The sequence below is a fragment of the Coregonus lavaretus genome (genome assembly GCF_964263955.1).
Source record: "Coregonus lavaretus genome assembly, contig: HAP1_SCAFFOLD_2065, whole genome shotgun sequence".
Lineage (NCBI taxonomy): Eukaryota > Metazoa > Chordata > Actinopteri > Salmoniformes > Salmonidae > Coregonus > Coregonus lavaretus.
In genome coordinates, this window is record NW_028166645.1 from 35,143 (window position 1) to 53,993 (window position 18,851).

Here is an 18,851-nt window from a genome sequence, read left to right on the forward strand (position 1 = left end):
TTACATCCAGGCTCTGTCGTAGCCGGCCGCGACCGGGAGAACCATGGGGCGGCGCACAATTGGCCCAGCGTCGTCCAGGGTAGGGGAGGGAATAGCCGGCAGGGATGTAGCTCAGTTGGTAGAGCATGGCGTTTGCAACGCCAGGGTTGTGGGTTCGATTCCCACAGGGGGCCAGTATGGAAAATAAAAATAAAAATAAAATAAAAATAAAAAAATGTATGCACTCACTAAAATCGTAAGTCGCTCTGGATAAGAGCGTCTGCTAAATGACAAAAATGTAAAATGTAAATGTAATGTGTGAAGGTTAATGTACTTTCGGTAGGGAAGCTAATGATCCATCATGTATGACATTCCTGGGAGTGTGTAAACTTAAATGTGTTATTACCATAGCATTTTTGTATGTTCTCTATAGTTATGCACATGAAAATGTATAAATTGACCAATTTCGGAAAATTTGGGAAAACTCCTGGCAGACTTCATACAACATATTGTGTAGTAATGTAATTCTTCACTGGATAAGTCTGAAACTTTGTACACACAATGCTGCCATCTTGTGGACAAAATCTAAATGACATCTATATTCCTACATCACTGTCTGGCCTTTCTCTTGCATTTCAAAGAGGATGCAAAAAAATAATAATAGAAAACGCATGTTTTTTTGTTTGTGTAACCGGTGTGAAATGGCTAGCTAGTTAGCGGTGTGCACTAGTAGCGTTTCAATCGGTGACGTCACTTGCTCTGAGACCTTGAAATAGTTGTTTCCCTTGCTCTGCAAGGGCCGCGGCTTTTGTGGAGCGACGGGTAACGGTGCTTCGAGGGTGACTGTTGTCGATGTGTGCAGAGGGTCCCTGGTTCAAGCCCAGGTAGGGGCGAGGAGAGGGACAGAAGCAACACTGTTACATTTGTATTATCTTTTTACCAGATCTAATGTGTTATATTCTCCTACATGAATTTCACATTTCCACAAACTTCAATGTGTTTCCTTTCTAATGGTACCAAGAATATGCATATCCTTGCTTCAGGTCCTGAGCTACAGGCAGTTAGATTTGGGTATGTCATTTTAGGCGAAAATTGAAAAAAAGGGTACGAGCTTTAAGATAATTTATCAGAAACAGGTTGGGTCGTTTTCACAGCTTTGTTTTTCCTTACAACCGGTCAAACTGATGTCATTTGGACATTCTGCACAGAAAATCTTTCCCGTTTTTTTATTTTTATTATTGTATTTTCTCCCCGGTCCCTAAACGTCTTTTGCTCCGTGAAAGATGGCAGAGAAAACTTCACCGATGTCAACTAGACTGTAGCATTCATTCTATAATCCATTACACATTATTCTGCTGAGTAAAGGTTTATTTAGTCTTCTAGGGTAACATATAATGACAGAAGAGAAGCTACATGTATCTAATTATAGACAAGTTGACTAACAAATAGCAAAATGTTGAAAATTATAATCAGAAACATCTAGATCAGGCAACAAAAACAAGTCCTGCAACCCCTGTCAAAAAATAAGGGTTAGGGTTGGGTTAGGGTTGGGTGTGGGTTGGGTGTGGGTTGGGTTAGGGTTGGGTTAGGGTTGGGTGTGGGTTGGGTTAGGGTTGGGTTAGGGTTGTGCTAGGGTTGGGTTAGGGTTGGGTTAGGGTTGGGTTAGGGTTGGGCTAGGGTTGGGCTAGGGTTGGGTTAGGATTGGGCTAGGATTGGGTTAGGGTTGGGTTAGGGTTGGGCTAGGGTTGGGTTAGGGTTGGGTTAGGGTTGGGTTAGGGTTGGGTGTGGGTTGGGTTAGGGTTGGGTTAGGGTTGGGCTAGGGTTGGGTTAGGGTTGGGTTAGGGTTGTGTTAGGGTTGGGCTAGGGTTGGGTTAGGGTTGGGTTAGGGTTGGGCTAGGGTTGGGCTAGGGTTGGGTTAGGGTTGGGTTAGGGTTGGGTGTGGGCCTCAGATTTTCACTTTATCACAGTCGGGCGGTTGCGGATTAGTTATTAGCAATTGCGGGTGGGTGTTTTGGCAATGGCCAAAACAATATCATGATGACAATAAAGATGTCAAATGGATCATGATCATTCCTTTTATGTGAGAGGAAGAATATGCTATTCATCGTTGTAGTGATGTGCTCCCTCAGAGGAGAAGGGTGAGTGTTTTATCCCTGCACCAATTTCACTGAAGCCTTTCAGGCATCTGGCCAGCGCTCCTGGCTCCCTCCCAGCAGAGGAGAGGCTGTGTCTATGACCTAAAAAGGTCATTTGGGAGTCAGATTATCAGGCGCTCTGCAATAACACTGCTGACATGGATCCATTCTGCTCACGGGGACGTGAATAGGAGGAATAGTCTTAGTATCTAAACACACTGGTTCATCCAGAAAATAATTATGTTCAGAATGAAACAAGATAATATCTGGTATGTGTGAATGTGACCCAAAACAGATTTTTGTTGTGGAAATTGTGATCATAAAAAATGGCTCAGTGTGTGCTGACTGAGGTACAGTATGATAATGAGTGTGTTGGTGGGCTGGTATTCAACAGTCTGTAATAAAACCATCAATGTTATTCACTTTTCCACACCTAAAAGTGGTTATGATTATCTACAGGAAAATCTGTGGAATATGAGAAACAGTGTGAAAGAGCCCTTTATTTATCTTGACGCAACTACATGAGGTCAGTGACCTTTCAGTTTGCTTTTTTTCATTACAGTTTCTAGTCCATCGAGTGACATCTCAATTGAATTTACATTTCCAGATCAAATGCGCTGCTCTGGATTCAATTCAAGCGTCTTTGGTTACATTTTATGTTGCCCTACACAGTACCTACTGGGAAGGGAAATAATTGTCCGACTACATTTTCATGACGCTTGCCGCAATCAGCGCACTTGTGTTTAGTTTGTGTTCCGTCAACACAACGCATCCCATGTGATAGCCTGACGTAGCTTTCGCTCTGCGTTGCTTTGCTGTGATGCAGGGGGGTTTCCATCATGGCGTCGATGCAGGTAAAACATTATACTGACAGTGATCTCCTTTTATTCTAATGTTCATCTTTTTCTCTGTTATTTCAAGTCAGTTAACACATTTTTAAATCAGTATGGGCGAGTTTTCGTTTCAACCGTTATTTTATATCGTTAGTTTATACCTCAATGGTTTCAACGGCTGCACCTAACTAGTTATCATCAACAGCTAGGAAAAAGAGAGTTGCTAACGACGTTAGCAAGCTAGCTTGTTAAATACTCTCCGTTGGACTCTCAGTTGCTCGTTTGAAGTAGTTAGCTAGCAAACTTAACTAACAAACATAGCTACCGGTAGTTATGAGTGCAGTGACATGGCAGAGAGCAACATAAGCAGCTAGCTAGCAGACAAACTAGCTAAAGTTGTTCGCTACGTCAGGTGGCTGGGTAAGCTTGTCTGAATTCATGAAGTGGATTAGCTAGCTCTGTGTTCTGAAACCTTATCCAGCTGAAACCCTATCCAGGCAACTGGTTGTCAAAATGTTAGCTAGCTGTTATGATAGTAGCTAAACACTTATAATATAATATAATATGCCATTTAGCAGACGCTTTTATCCAAAGCGACTTACAGTCATGCGTGCATACATTTTTGTGTATGGGTGGTCCCGGGGATCGAACCCACTACCCTGGCGTTACAAGCGCCGTGCTCTACCAGTTGAGCTACAGAGGACCAGTTGAGCTACAGAGGACACTTATAAGCTAATAGCTGTGTAACGTTAGTTATATTACTGCTAGTGTAGACAGAGCGCTAATGAGAGGAGCAGAAGCAAGGTTAACGCGTCCGTATACATACACTGTATATACAAAAGTATGTGGACACCCTTTCAAATTAGTGAATTCGGCTATTTCAGCTTTCAGCCACACCCGTTGCTGACAGGTATGAAATCGAGCACACAGCCATGCAATCTCTATAGACAAACATTGACAGTAGAATGGCCTTACAGAAGCGCTCAGTGACTTTCAACGTTGCACCGTCATAGGATACCACCTTTCCAACAAGTCAGTTCATCAAATTTCTGCCCTGCTAGAGCTGCCCCGGTCAACTGTAAGTGCTGTTATTGTGAAGTGGAAACGTCTAGGAGCAACAACGGCTCAGCCGCGAAGTGGTAGGCCACACAAGCTCACAGAACGGACCATCCGAGTGCTGAAGCCCGTAGCACGTAAAAATCGTCTGTCCTCGGTTGCAGCACTCACTACCGAGTTACAAACTGCCTCTGGAAGCAACGTCAGCACAATAACTGTTCGTCGGGAGCTTCATGAAATGGGTTTCCATGGCTGAGCAGCCGCACACAATCCTAAGATTACCATGCGCAATGCCAAGCGTAGGCTGGAGTGGTGTAAAGCTCGCCGATATTGGACTCTGGAGCAGTGGAAACACGTTCTCTGGAGTGATGAATCACGCTTCACCATCTGGCAATCCGACGGACAAATCTGGGTTTGGCAGATGCCAGGAGAATGCTACCTGGCCGAATGCATAGTGCCAAATGTAAAGTTTGGTGGAGGAGGAATAATGGTCTGTGGCTGTTTTTCATGGTTTGGGCTAGGCCCCTTAGTTCCAGTGAAGGGAAATCTTAACGCTACAGCATACAATGATATTCTAGACGATTCTGTGCTTCCAACTTTGTGGCAACCATTTGGCGAAGGCCCTTTCATGTTTCAGCATGACAATGCCCCCCTGCACAAAGCGAGATCCATACAGAAATGGTTTGTCGAGATCGGTGTGGAAGAACTTGACTGGCCTGCACAGAGCCCTGACCTCAACCCCATCGAACACCTTTGGGATGAATTGGAACGCCGACTGCGAGCCAGGCCTAATCGCCCAACATCAGTGCCCGACCTCACTAACGCTCTTGTGGCTCAATGGAAGCAAGTCCCCGCAGCAATGTTCCAACATCTAGTGGAAAGCCTTCCCAGAAGAGTGGAGGCTGTTATAGCAGCAAAGGGGGGACCAACTCCATATTAATGCTGGTGACTTTGGAATGAGATGTTCGACGAGTGGGTGTCCACATACTTTTGGTCATGTAGTGTATGTTCGGTTTGCTCCTAGCAGAACTCGGCTAGGTGAACATCTGTTAATTCTTCTTCTTCTTCCCTAAAGACCGTCGCTTGGAAAACTAGAAAAAAGCGTCAATATTACCGTTTGACCCTCTTGAGCCATAAAACGTCCTCAAAATAGTCACGAAATCTGTAATTAATTTTGAATTTTTTTTTTCAGAGGAGATCTTAGTCGCTCAATTTTACATCTAACTAAGATGTTTGGTGCAGTATTTCTCAAGTACATTTTTTTTGCATGAAAACTACTAGAATGACAACAACTTAAAGATGCACAATGGAGAATTCGCTCCGCCATTTCCTGGTTGCTAAAATTCTAATAGTTCGCCTAATTTCAGTTTATGTGACAAAACAATAAATAATGTTGTGGAGAGGCTAAACTGCTCCTCCCACTGAGTGGCGCAGTGGTCTAAGGCGCCGCATCGCAGTGCTCACTGTGCCACTAGAGATCCTGGTTCGAATCCAGGCTCTGTCGTAGCCGGCCGCAACCGGGAGACTCATGGGGCGGCGCACAATTGGCCCAGCGTCGTCCAGGGTAGGGGAGGGAATGGCCGGCAAGGATGTAGCTCAGTTGATAGAGCATGGCGTTTGCAACGCCAGGGTTGTGGGTTCGATTCCCACGGGGGGCCAGTATAAAAAATAATAATATATATATATATATATATATATATATGTATTCACTAACTGTAAGTCGCTCTGGATAAGAGCGTCTGCTAAATGACTAAAATGTCATGTAAATGTAAATATATTTTCCATAATCAAAAATATTGTATTTTCAGCTGTTTCAAGCTGGTTTACAAAACCGAAAGTAAAAGATGCAAAAACGAAACTTAAGAACGGGAAGCATAGAAATAGCATCTAGAACAGATCTACCGCTTCTTAGACTGGCTTTCAATGAGAATGACAGATCTATGTGGGTTGCCTAAAAAGTTACATATTGCAGCTTTAATTGAAGAATCCCTTCCATAGTTCCCACTCCTACTAGGAGTAGTACTGTTGACCAATCACAGACTAGGGATATTGAGCTTGTGTGTGTGAACAGACCCCGCCCCCCCACAAAAAAACACACAAAAAAACACAGCCAAACACCAAAACAAACATAAACACCACAAAATGTCGTCATATGCGTGAACTGTTTAGACTGGGAACATTCAACAGGCTTTATTTAGCTCCAAGCTAGAGGACATCCAGCTGGCTAGATTTGTATCTTACTTGTCTATGAGCACTGACAGGAGATTATCATCTCGTCTGGGTTGCGTCAGTTTAGCTACAGTTGAAGTCTGAAGTTTACATACACTTAGTTTGGAGTCATTTAAAACTCGTTTTTCAACCACTCCACAAATTTCTTGTTAACAAACTATAGTTTTGGCAAGTCGGTTAGGACATCTCCTTTGTAAATGACACGAGTAATTTTTCCAACAATTGTTCACAGGCAGATTATTTCACTTATAATTCACTGTATCACAATTCCAGTGGGTCAGAAGTTTACATACACTAAGTTGACTGTGCCTTTTAAACAGCTTGGAAAATTCCAGAAAATGATGTAATGGCTTTAGAAGCTTCTGATAGGCTAATTGACATCATTTGAGTCAATTGGAGATGTACCTGTGGATCTATTTCAATGCCTACCTTCAAACTCAGTGCCTCTTTGCTTGAAATCATGGGAAAATTAAAAGAAATCAGCCAAGACCTTAGAAAAAAATGTGTAGACCTCCACAAGTCTGGTTCATCCTTGGGAGCAATTTCCAAACCCCTGAAGGTACAACGTTCATCTGTACAAACAATAGTACGCAAGTACGAACACCATGGGACCACGCAGCCGTCATACCGCTCAGGAAGGAGACGCGTTCTGTCTCCTAGAGATGAACGTACTTTGGTGCGAAAAGTGCAAATCAATCCCAGAACAACAGCAAAGGACCTTGTGAAGATGCTGGAGGAAACAGGTACAAAAGTATCTATATCCACAGTAAAACGGGTCCTATATCGACATAACCTGAAAGGCCGCTCATCAAGGAAGAAGCCACTGCTCCAAAACCACCATAACAAAAATAGAACTGTTTGGCCATAATGACCATCGTTACGTTTGGAGGAAAAAAGGGAACGCTTGCAAGCTGAAGAACACCATCCCAACCGTGAAGCACGGGGGTGGCAGCATCATGCTGTGGGGGTGCTTTGCTGTAGGAGGGACTGGTGCACTTCACAAAATAAATGGCATCATGAGGAAGGAAAATTATGTGGATATATTGAAGCAACATCTCAAGACATCAGTCAGGAAGTTGAAGCTTGGTCGCAAATGGGTCTTCCTAATGGACAATGACCCCAAGCATACTTCCAAAGTTGTGGCAAAATGGCTTAAGGACAACAAAGTCAAGGTATTGGAGTGGCCATCACAAAGCCCTGACCTCAATCCTATAGAAAATGTGTGGGCAGAACTGAAAAAGTGTGTGCGAGCAAGGAGGCCTACAAACCTGACTCAGTTACACCAGCTCTGTCAGGAGGAATGGGCCAAAATTCGCCCAACTTATTGTGGGAAGCTTGTGGAAGGCTACCCGAAATGTTTGGCCCAAGTTAAACAATTTAAAGGCAATGCTACCAAATACTAATTGAGTGTATGTAAACTTCTGACCCACTGGGAATGTGATGAAAGAAATAAAAGCTGAAATAAATAATTATCTCTACTATTATTCTGACATTTCACATTCTTAAAATAAAGTGGTGATCCTAACTGACCTAAGACAGGGAATTTTTTACTAGGATTAAATGTCAGGAATAGTGAAAAACTGAGTTTAAAAGTATTTGGGTAAGGTGTATGTAAACTTCCGACTTCAACTGTACATGTTTCATGTTAACAATTTTCATGAAAATCTGAAATTGAACCTCAATATTGTAATCTAGCTACAGCTTAAACTTGTTTTTTTTCTTCTCTTATAGAAAAGACTACAAAAGGAACTAATGGCTTTGCAAAATGATCCGCCCCCTGGAATGACGCTCAATGAGAAAAGCGTACAGAACGCCATCACACAGTGAGTGTACCATCAGCTTGCTGAGTTATGTGCTGGTGTGGATATGCATGTCTTGCTTTGTTGCACAGGTCTGTAACATTTCCCACTGGCTCATTTCGTTGTGAAGAAGAGAAACTCACAGTACAAACCAAGTACCTGCTCAGTACTCAGCGTCGTCAGTATGGATCTATCCATCTTGTATAGAGGAAAACACAGTACACCCGTCCCAGGGACAGGTGGGTAGATGGCTTGTTAACTGATACATCTTCAGTTACGAAGCCCTGGATGCCAGTACCTGTCCAGCATGTCTATGGTCCTCTTCAGATACACCCAGCGATAAGGAAGCGGACTGCTTCTTTAGCCACGGCCACGCTGCTGGCCTGTGGAGTAAACGAGGTCATCCCCAGACCCAGTGACTTGTAGACTAGCTATTGTCGCGTTCACGTGCTAGTCGTAACTAGGAAACTCGGAAATGTCAGACATACTTACTGGTTGTAGTTATACACGTACCGCGTTCAACCATTTAGCAAGTTGGAAATGTCCTAGTTCCCACTAACACGTGAACACGGCATGAAGGCCAACAGTAGAGCATCTCTAATGTTCATCCTCATAAAATATAGTAGTTTAACAGGGTAGTGTGAGGGTAGTTTAACAGGGTAGTGTGAGGGTAGTTTAACAGGGTAGTGTGAGGGTAGTGTAGTGTAACAGGGTAGTGAGGGTAGTTTGACAGTGTAGTGAGGGTAGTGTAACAGTGTAGTGAGGGTAGTGTAACAGTGTAGTGAGGGTAGTGTAACAGTGTAGTGAGGGTAGTTTAACAGGGTAGTGTGAGGGTAGTTTAACAGTGTAGTGAGGGTAGTGTAACAGGGTAGTGTGAGGGTAGTTTAACAGGGTAGTGTGAGGGTAGTTTAACAGTGTAGTGAGGGTAGTGTAACAGTGTAGTGAGGGTAGTGTAACAGGGTAGTGTGAGGGTAGTTTAACAGGGTAGTGTGAGGGTAGTTTAACAGTGTAGTGAGGGTAGTGTAACAGGGTAGTGTGAGGGTAGTTTAACAGGGTAGTGTGAGGGTAGTGTAACAGTGTAGTGAGGGTAGTGTAACAGTGTAGTGAGGGTAGTGTAACAGTGTAGTGAGGGTAGTGTAACAGTGTAGTGAGGGTAGTTTAACAGTGTAGTGAGGGTAGTTTAACAGTGTAGTGAGGGTAGTGTAACAGTGTAGTGAGGGTAGTGTAACAGTGTAGTGAGGGTAGTTTAACAGTGTAGTGAGGGTAGTGTAACAGTGTAGTGAGGGTAGTGTAACAGTGTAGTGAGGATAGTGTAACAGTGTAGTGTAACAGTGTAGTGAGGGTAGTTTAACAGTGTAGTGAGGATAGTGTAACAGTGTAGTGAGGGTAGTGTAACAGTGTAGTGAGGGTAGTGTAACAGTGTAGTGAGGGTAGTTTAACAGTGTAGTGAGGGTAGTGTAACAGTGTAGTGAGGGTAGTGTAACAGTGTAGTGAGGATAGTGTAACAGTGTAGTGAGGGTAGTTTAACAGTGTAGTGAGGGTAGTGTAACAGTGTAGTGTGAGGATAGTGTAACAGTGTAGTGTAACAGTGTAGTGAGGGTAGTTTAACAGTGTAGTGAGGGTAGTGTAACAGGGTAGTGAGGGTAGTGTAACAGTGTAGTGAGGGTAGTGTAGTGTAACAGTGTAGTGAGGGTAGTGTAACAGTGTAGTGAGGGTAGTGTAGTGTAACAGTGTAGTGAGGGTAGTGTAACAGTGTAGTGAGGGTAGTTTAACAGTGTAGTGAGGGTAGTGTAACAGTGTAGTGAGGGTAGTGTGAGGATAGTGTAACAGTGTAGTGTAACAGTGTAGTGAGGGTAGTTTAACAGTGTAGTGAGGGTAGTGTAACAGTGTAGTGTGAGGATAGTGTAACAGGGTAGTGTAACAGTGTAGTGAGGGTAGTTTAACAGTGTAGTGTGAGGGTAGTGTAACAGTGTAGTGTGAGGGTAGTGTAACAGTGTAGTGAGGGTAGTGTAACAGTGTAGTGAGGGTAGTGTAACAGGGTAGTGAGGGTAGTGAGGGTAGTGTAATAGTGTAGTGTGAGGGTAGTGTAACAGTGTAGTGAGGGTAGTGTAACAGGGTAGTGAGGGTAGTGAGGGTAGTGTAACAGGGTAGTGAGGGTAGTGAGGGTAGTGTAATAGTGTAGTGTGAGGGTAGTGTGAGGGTAGTGTAACAGTGTAGTGAGGGTAGTGTAACAGGGTAGTGAGGGTAGTGAGGGTAGTGTAACAGTGTAGTGTAACAGGGTAGTGAGGGTAGTGAGGGTACTGTAACAGTGTAGTGAGGGTAGTGTAACAGTGTAGTGAGGGTAGTGTAACAGTGTAGTGAGGGTAGTGTAACAGTGTAGTGAGGGTAGTGTAACAGTGTAGTGAGGGTAGTGTAACAGTGTAGTGAGGGTAGTGTAACAGTGTAGTGAGGGTAGTTTAACAGTGTAGTGAGGGTAGTGTAACAGTGTAGTGAGGGTAGTGTAACAGTGTAGTGTGAGGATAGTGTATCAGTGTAGTGTAACAGTGTAGTGAGGGTAGTTTAACAGTGTAGTGAGGGTAGTGTAACAGTGTAGTGTGAGGATAGTGTAACAGGGTAGTGTAACAGTGTAGTGAGGGTAGTTTAACAGTGTAGTGAGGGTAGTTTAACAGTGTAGTGTGAGGGTAGTGTAACAGTGTAGTGAGGGTAGTGTAACAGTGTAGTGAGGGTAGTGTAACAGTGTAGTGAGGGTAGTGTAACAGTGTAGTGAGGGTAGTGTAACAGTGTAGTGAGGGTAGTGTAACAGTGTAGTGAGGGTAGTGTAACAGTGTAGTGAGGGTAGTGTAACAGTGTAGTTAGGGTAGTGTAACAGTGTAGTGAGGGTAGTGTAACAGTGTAGTGAGGGTAGTGTAACAGGGTAGTGAGGGTAGTGTAACAGTGTAGTGAGGGTAGTGTAACAGTGTAGTGAGGGTAGTTTAACAGGGTAGTGAGGGTAGTGTAACAGTGTAGTGAGGGTAGTGTAACAGTGTGGTGTAACAGGGTAGTGAGGGTAGTGAGGGTAGTGTAACAGTGTAGTGAGGGTAGTGTAACAGTGTAGTGAGGGTAGTGTAACAGTGTAGTGAGGGTAGTGTAACAGTGTAGTGTGAGGGTAGTGTAGTGTGAGGGTTGTTTAACAGGGTAGTGTGAGGGTAGTTTAACAGGGTAGTGTAACAGTGTAGTGAGGGTAGTGTAACAGTGTGGTGTAACAGGGTAGTGAGGGTAGTGTAACAGTGTAGTGAGGGTAGACCTGTGGCGTTTGTGAAAAATCATTAGTCAAGGTCTAATGTTGTGGTGGTAGGCCTAATAGCTGATGCTCTAATGCAGGAATGTGGTGACAGTGTTTTCTTGTGCAGTCTGGTGATTTAGCCATAAAAGGGTTTGAATAGGCACATCCCCCTCCTCTTCACCGTAGCTGTTGGCTATAGCAGTTGTTGTGATTCATTTAAGTGTGAGAAATATTGTGGCCTAACCAATGTGGTAGGGAGTGAATTGTATTATTGTGTTTAGAAAGCTATGGTGTACTGATCTTTTCTTAAACTTTATCTTCAACCTAGCGAGGAATGATGTGAACTGAACAGTTGTGGGTTCGATGTATGCACTTACTACTGTTAGTCTCTCTGGATAAGAGCGTCTGCTAAATGACTCACTACTGTAGTGGCTCTGGATAAGAGCGTCTGCTAAATGACTCACTACTGTAGTGGCTCTGGATAAGAGAGTCTGCTAAATGACTCACTACTGTAGTCTCTCTGGATAGGAGTGTCTGCTAAATGACTCACTACTGTAGTGGCTCTGGATAAGAGCGTCTGATAAATGACTCACTACTGTAGTGGCTCTGGATAAGAGCGTCTGCTAAATGACTCACTACTGTAGTGGCTCTGGATAAGAGAGTCTGCTAAATGACTCACTACTGTAGTGGCTCTGGATCAGAGCGTCTGGGGGGAAACGGAGGGGATGATGGATAGACTGAATGCTGCTGAGCAGAATGAGTTCAGTAGTTGTTTCAGCTGTTCTGCATTGCATAAGGAGACATTTGTCCAATAGAAACTCTTATTTTCATTGCAAAACGTTTTGCAACGTTTTGCTACGATATGCAATGCAACAATGAATACATCGCAGATCTCCATCTGTCAAGAATGGCTTGAATCACTGGAATGACAACATTCCAGAACCTGTTGAACTGGATCTTATTTTTGGTAGATCCTTGTTTTAGGGCGGTACGGCCCGGTGGTGTGGCTTTGTTGTTATTGGAGCATCAGCTTAGCAATACTCCGCGTGCCTGGCTGAATGTTTTTGGCTGAATGTTTTTGTCTGTCTGTTTTGAATTTTTCCACATTTTGTTACGTTACAGCCTTATTCTAAAATTGATTACATACTTTTTCCCCTCAGCAATCAACACACAATACCCCATAATGAAAAAGTGAAAACAGATGTTTAGAAATATTTGCAAATGTATTAAAAAAAAAAAACTGATACCTTATTTACATGAATATTCAGACCCTTTGCTATGAGACTTGAAATTGAGCTCAGGTGCATCCTGTTTCCATTAAGCATCCTTGAGATGTTTCTATAACTTGATTGGAGTCCACCTGTGGTAAATTCAATTGATTGGACATGATTTGGAAAGGCACACACCTGTCAATATAAGGTCCCACAGTTGACAGTGCATGTCAGAGCAAAAACGAAGCCATGAGGTCGAAGGAATTGTCCGTAGAGCTCCGAGACAGGATTGTGTTGAGGCACAGATCTGGGGAAGAGTACCAAAAATGTTCTGCTGCTTTGAAGGTCCCCAAGAACAGTGGCCTCCATCATTCTTAAATAGAAGAAGTTTGGAACCACCAACACTTTTCCTAGAGCTGGCCACCCGGCCAAACTGAACAATCGGGGGAGAAGGGCCTTGGTCAGGGAGGTGACCAAGAACCCGATGGTCACTCTGACAGAGCTCCAGAGTTCCTCTGTGGAGATGGGAGAACCTTCCAGAAGGACAACCATCTCTGCAGCACTCCACCAATCAGGCCTTTATGGTAGAGTGGCCAGACGGAAGCCACTCCTCAGTAAAAGGCACATGACAGCCCGCTTGGAGATTGCCATAAGGCACTGTTGTGACGTGACTTTCATTAATGTGATGACTGTTCTTTATCGAATGAACTAACTATGTTTAATTATTACCCAATATTTTTTTTTTTATTAATCAGGTAACAATTAACTCATAAGGAATTTGGGGCAACACGGAAGAAGTTGTTTAACGAGTTACCATCTCCCGAATTAAACTCGTAAGAAGATATATATCTTATATGTTGTATATCGATAACAGTCACTTATTAAATCATTACCTCATATCAGTCTCATTCTGAACGTCGCATACTTATTGAAATCTGCAAGAACCCTAACCTTATTGATGAATCAGCAATGCACAAATTGGCTTAATTATTTATTTACTAGCTAACTAAATAATAACACAGAATACATACAGTTGAAGTCGGAAGTTTACATACACTTAGGTTGGAGTCATTAAATCTTGTTTTTCAACCATTCCACAAATTTCATGTTAACAAACTATAGTTTTGGCAAGTCGGTTAGGACATCTACTTTGCGCATGACACAAGTAATTTTTCCAACAATTGTTTACAGGCAGATTATTTCACTTATAATTCACTGTATCACAATTCCAGTGGGTCAGAAGTTTACATACACTAAGTTGACTGTGCCTTTTAAACAGCTTGGAAAATTCCAGATAATGATGTCATGGCTTTAGAAGCTTCTGATAGGCTAATTGACATAATTTGAGTCAATTGGAGGTGTACCTGTGGATGTATTTCAAGGCCTACCTTCAAACTCAGAACCTCTTCGCTTGACATCATGGGAAAATCAAAAGAAATCAGCCAAGACCTCAGAAAAATAATTGTAGACCTCCACAAGTCTGGTTCATCCTTGGGAGCAATTTCCAAATGCCTGAAGGTACCACGTTCATCTGTACAAACAATAGTACGCAAGTATAAACACCATGGGACCACACAGCCGTCATACCGCTCAGGAAGGAGACGCGTTCTGTCTCCTAGAGATGAACGTACTTTGGTGCGAAAAGTGCAAATCAATCCCAGAACAACATCAAAGGACCTTGTGAAGATGCTGGAGGAAACAGGTACAAAAGTATCTATTTCCACAGTAAAACGAGTCCTAAATCGACAGGAAGAAGCCACTGCTCCAAAACCGCCATAAAAAAGCCAGACTATGGTTTGCAACTGCACATGGGGACAAAGATTGTACTTTTTGGAGAAATATCCTCTGGTCTGATGAAACAAAAATAGAACTGTTTGACCATAATGACCATCGTTATGTTTGGAGGAAAAAGGGGAACACTTGCAAGCCGAAGAACACCATCCCAACCGCAAAGCACCGGGGTGGCAACATCATGCTGTGGGGGTGCTTTGCTGCAGGAGGGACTGGTGCACTTCACAAAATAGATGGCATCATGAGGAAGGAAAAGTATGTGTATATATTGATGCAACATCTCAAGACATCAGTCAGGAAGTTAAAGATTGGTTGCAAATGGGTCTTCCAAACGGACAATGACCCCAAGCATACTTCCAAAGTTGTCAAAATGGCTTAAGGACAACAAAGTCAAGGTATTGGAGTGGCCATCACAAAGCCCTGACCTCAATCCTATAGAAAATGTGTAGGCAGAACTGAAAAAGCGTGTGCGAGCAAGGAGGCCTACAAACCTGACTCGGTTACACCAGCTCTGTCAGGAGGAATGGGCCAAAATTCACCCAACTTTTTGTGGGAAGCTTGTGGAAGGCTACCTGACACGTTTGACCCAAGTTAAACAATTTAAAGGCAATGCTATCAAATACGAATTGAGTGTACAGTCGTGGTCAAAAGTTTTGAGAATTACACATTCATTTTCACAAAGTCTGCTGCCTCAGTTTTTATGATGGCAATTTGCATATACTCCAGAATGTCATGAAGAGTGATAAGATTAATTGCAATTAATTGCAAAGTCCCTCTTTGCCATGAAAATGAACTTAATCCCCCAAAAAACATTTCCACTGCATTTCAGCCCTGCCACATGTCAGTGATTCTCTCATTAACAAAGGTGAGAGTGTTGACGAGGACAAGGCTGGAGATCACTCTGTCATGCTGATTGAGTTAGAATAACAGACTGGAAGCTTTAAAAGGAGGGTGGTGCTTGAAATCATTGTTCTTCCTCTGTTAACCATGGTTACCTGCAAGGAAACACGTGCCGTCATCATTGCTTTGCACAAAAAGGGCTTCACAGGGAAGGATATTGCTGCTAGTAAGATTGCACCTAAATCAACCATTTATTGTATCATCAAGAACTTCAAGGAGAGAGGTTCAATTGTTGTGAAGAAGGCTCCAGGGCGCCCAAGAAAGTCCAGCAAGCGCCAGGACCGTCTCCTAAAGTTGATTCAGCTGCGGGATCGGGGCACCACCAGTGCAGAGCTTGCTCAGGAATGGCAGCATGCAGGTGTGAGTGCCCAAGAAGGGCAGCGAGGAAGCCACTTCTCTCCAGGAAAAACATCAGGGACAGACTGATATTCTGCAAAAGGTACAGGGATTGGACTGCTGAGGACTGGGTTAAAGTCATTTTCCCTGATGAATCCCCTTTCCGATTGTTTGGGGCATCTGGAAAAAAGCTTGACCGGAGAAGACAAGGTGAGCGCTACCATCAGTCCTGTGTCATGCCAACAGTAAAGCATCCTGAGACCATTCATGTGTGGGGTTGCTTCTCAGCCAAGGGAGTGGGCTCACTCACAATTTTGCCTAAGAACACAGCCATGAATAAAGAATGGTACCAACACATCCTCCGAGATCAACTTTTCCCAATCATCCAAGAACAGTTTGGTGACGAACAATGCCTTTTCCAGCATGATGGACCACCTTGCCTTAAGGCAAAAGTGATAACTAAGTGGCTCTGGGAACAAAACATCGACATTTTGGGTCCATGGCCAGGAAACTCCCCAGACCTTAATCCCATTGAGAACTTGTGGTCAATCCTCAAGAGGCAGATGGACAAACAAAACCCCACACATTCTGACAAACTCCAAGCATTGATTATGCAAGAATGGGCTGCCATCAGTCAGGATGTGGCCCAGAAGTTAATTGACAGCATGCCAGGGCGGATTGCAGAGGTCTTGAAAAAGAAGGGTCAACACTGCAAATATTGACTCTTTGCATAAACTTAATGTAATTGTCAATAAAAGCCTTTGACTCTTATGGAATGCTTGTAATTATTCTTCAGTATACCATAGTAACATCTGACAAAAATATCTAGAAAGCAGCAAACTTTGTGAAGACCAATACTTGTATCATTCTCAAACCTTTTGACCACGTCGGTATGTAAACTTCTGACCCACTGGGAATGTGATGAAATAAATAAAAGCTGAAATAAATCATTCTCTCTACTATTATTCTGACATTTTCACATTCTTAAAATAAAGTGGTGATCCTAACTGACCTAAGACAGGGAATTTTTACTAGGATTAAATGTCAGGAATTGAGAAACTGAGTTTAAATGTATTTGGCTAAGGTGTATGTAAACTTCCGACTTCAACTGTACATACTTTAAACATGAGAAAAGTCCCTAGCGGACTAACAACAGCATGACTGCATGGGTTAGGGGAAGGAGGGGTCAATAGAAAGAGAGTGAAAGGCAGAGACAAAGATTCAATGTATCGTTGTTACATTTTGAAACTACGCTTACAGTAATCATAATACTTAGCACCCTAACCTAAACTTAGCTCATTCGGATAAGAAATGCAATGTATATTTACACGTAGCTGTCCCTGATCGTCGGCTCTCTGTTGAACCACTTTTCCCAAAAAGGGCTTGAGTGTCCTATCCCACTTCGGTGAGACTCGGCTTGTCTTCTAGTGGAGTGTTCGTTAGAATAGATACTTCAGATGTACCAATGTTTGTCTGAGATGGAAAGTTCTAGACTACTTTACATACCAGCTGCAGACTGGTGACGCTACGGTCTAATGAGTTTCTTGTGTAGAGAGTTTTCAGATTTTCTCACGATTTCGAACTTGTGGACGAACGTCTCACGATTCCTGGTCTTAGTGTCAACCATTTGTAACGTTCAGCTCCCGCTGCACGTCGGCTGGTCTTTCTGGTCGAACCATTTTTAAGCCGTGTAGCCACAGCTCCACGCTTCCTGGTCTTAGAGTGTCAACCATCGCTGCACGTCGGCTGGTCTTTCTGGTCTAACCATTTTTAAGCCGTGTAGCCACAGCTCCACGCTTCCTCGTCTTTCTCATTCAAAGCTCTAACCATTCTAAACGTGTAGTCTCACGTTTTTCTGGTCTAAATATAAATTTCATTACCAAGGTAACTAACTATCCTCGGGTAAAAAAGGGGGCGTTCCATCACGCCGACCCAATGTCTGTGCTCACTTGGGCGTGGTTACTGACTGGGCAAAAGTTTATATAGAACAATTCTCTCATTAAAAGAATAAAATCACATTGCTATCTTCACAAAAGTACTCTCATACTTAATCATATATTTTATACAACATTTAGATGTAAACTTGATAAATCGAACGTGTACACCTTCAGAGTTAGTTATTCCATTATACCATCCTTAATGACATCACAAACTAATAAACAATATGACATTATTATTCTTTAGGTCCCCACTGACCATTCCAAACATTTGGAGGTCAGGAATAATGTTCCAATGTCCACTTTTATTGACGTAAGTGTTTTTAGGCTGCAAAGAGTCTCTGGAACAAAGAAAATCTCAGTCTTCCCATACTAGAGACCAGAAGGAGTCCTTTTCTGCAAACTATTTATGATGGGCTGTTAAGTCATAAAACCATCCCAACTCCCCCTTCTCCTCTCCTGTCCTGTGGGAGCCATTTGCCAAGTTGATCTGGCACCTTTGATCCTCACCAAGGAGAGAGTCATGACAGCACCTAAACAGCACCTAAAGACTCTCAGACCATGAGAAACAAGATTCTCTGGTCTGATGAAACCAAGATTGAACTCTTTGGCCTGAATGCCAAGCGTCACGTCTGGAGGAAACCTGGCACCATCCCTACGGTGAAGCATGGGGGTGGCAGCATCATGCTGTGAGGATGTTATTCAGCGGCAGGGACAGGGAGACTAGTCAGGATCGAGGGGAAGATGAACGGAGCAAAGTACAGAGAGATCCTTGATGAAAACCTGCTCCAGAGCGCTCAGGACCTCAGACTGGGGCGAAGGTTCACCTTCAGGACAACGACCCTAAGCACACAGCCAAGACAACGAAGGAGTGGCTTCGGGACAAGTCTCTGAATGTCCTTGCGTGGCCCAGCCAGAGCCCGGACTTGAACCCGATCTAACATCTCTGGAGTGACCTGAAAATAGCTGTGCAGCAACGCTCCCCATCCAACCTGACAGAGCTTGAGAGGATCTGCAGAGAAGAATGGGAGAAACACCCCAAATACAGGTGTGCCAAGCTTGTAGTGTCATACCCAATAAGACTCAAGGCTGCCAAAGGTGCTTCAGCAAAGTACTGATAAAGTGTCTGAATACTTATGTAAATGTGATATTTCAAATTATTATTATTTTTGCAAAAAGTTCTAAAAACCAGTTTTTTATTTTTATTTATTTTTTTGCTTTGTCATTATGGGGTATTGCAAGCAGCACAAACATAACTTGAGTTACAACCAGTTTTATGAGGGCGTGTCATTTTTTAAAATGATTTTCCCCCGTTGCCCCTCCTGATCCTGACAGTAGGGGCTGCTCTGATCATTCTCCTGACAGAGGAATATGCGGTGCCCA

The 18,851-nt window shown here is 43.2% G+C and overlaps 1 protein-coding gene across 1 annotated transcript in view; it reads left to right on the top strand.

The window, feature by feature from the left end:
• The first annotated feature begins 2,864 nt into the window (after nucleotides 1-2,864).
• The window catches only part of LOC311114468 (ubiquitin-conjugating enzyme E2 W), a 31,652-nt gene continuing 15,665 nt past the window's right edge, over nucleotides 2,865-18,851 (top strand). The window contains exons 1-2 of the mRNA XM_084189716.1: nucleotides 2,865-2,968; nucleotides 7,964-8,055. Of these exons, the coding sequence (XP_084045842.1) occupies nucleotides 2,954-2,968; nucleotides 7,964-8,055 (107 nt within the window). The 5' untranslated portion in view covers nucleotides 2,865-2,953. The remainder of the gene's footprint in view (nucleotides 2,969-7,963; nucleotides 8,056-18,851) is intronic.